Genomic DNA, 626 nt, shown 5'->3' on the forward strand with positions numbered 1-626 from the left:
ATTATTTTTGGACATCATTTGTTATTTTTAACAAATTTTTAAAAGTCAGAAAAATACTTTCAAAACTGTCAATTTTCATATATCAGTTTGCGATCGACCGTCACGGTCGACCATCTTGAGTCCAGAGACTCAGGATAGTTTTCAGAGGCACACGGTCGATCGTGATGATTGACTGAATTTCAGTCAAGAGAGTTTCGCGGTCGACCGTCACGGTCGACCGGCTGATGTCCAGAGCCAAAGCTTTATTTCTGACCTGCTCGTGGTTGACCGCACATTTCCTACGGTCGACCGACGATCTGTCATTCAGTCTCCAACGGCTAGTTTCTAGAGCCATTATTAAGCTAGTTTTTTTTAGTCTTTTCTTAGCTTTCTCTTGGCTTTGAGGTTTCATATAAATACCCCCTTATACCTAAGTTTTAGATGGAATCTATGAAATGTTTTAAACAAGTTTTAAAAGAGTTTAAGTTTGATTTTAAGTTTGTTTAAGAGTTTGGTTTGCGATGAATTCCACAAGAAGAAGTGGAGATCAATTCATTGATATTTGAGCTTCAATCCACCTCTCTCTCTCTCTCTTGTCATCTAGAGAAGTTTTCCTAAACTCAATTCTAGCTTTTATTTATAATTAT

General features: G+C 37.2%; 1 protein-coding gene across 1 annotated transcript in view; it reads right to left on the reverse strand.

The window, feature by feature from the left end:
• Positions 417-626, reverse strand: part of LOC109821616 (derlin-2.2) — a 7,604-nt gene continuing 7,394 nt past the window's right edge. The window contains exon 4 of the mRNA XM_020387791.1: positions 417-427. Coding sequence (XP_020243380.1) covers positions 417-427 — 11 coding nt within the window. The remainder of the gene's footprint in view (positions 428-626) is intronic.

This window comes from Asparagus officinalis, chromosome 8 (genome assembly GCF_001876935.1).
Source record: "Asparagus officinalis chromosome 8, Aspof.V1, whole genome shotgun sequence".
Classification (NCBI taxonomy): Eukaryota; Viridiplantae; Streptophyta; class Magnoliopsida; order Asparagales; family Asparagaceae; genus Asparagus; species Asparagus officinalis.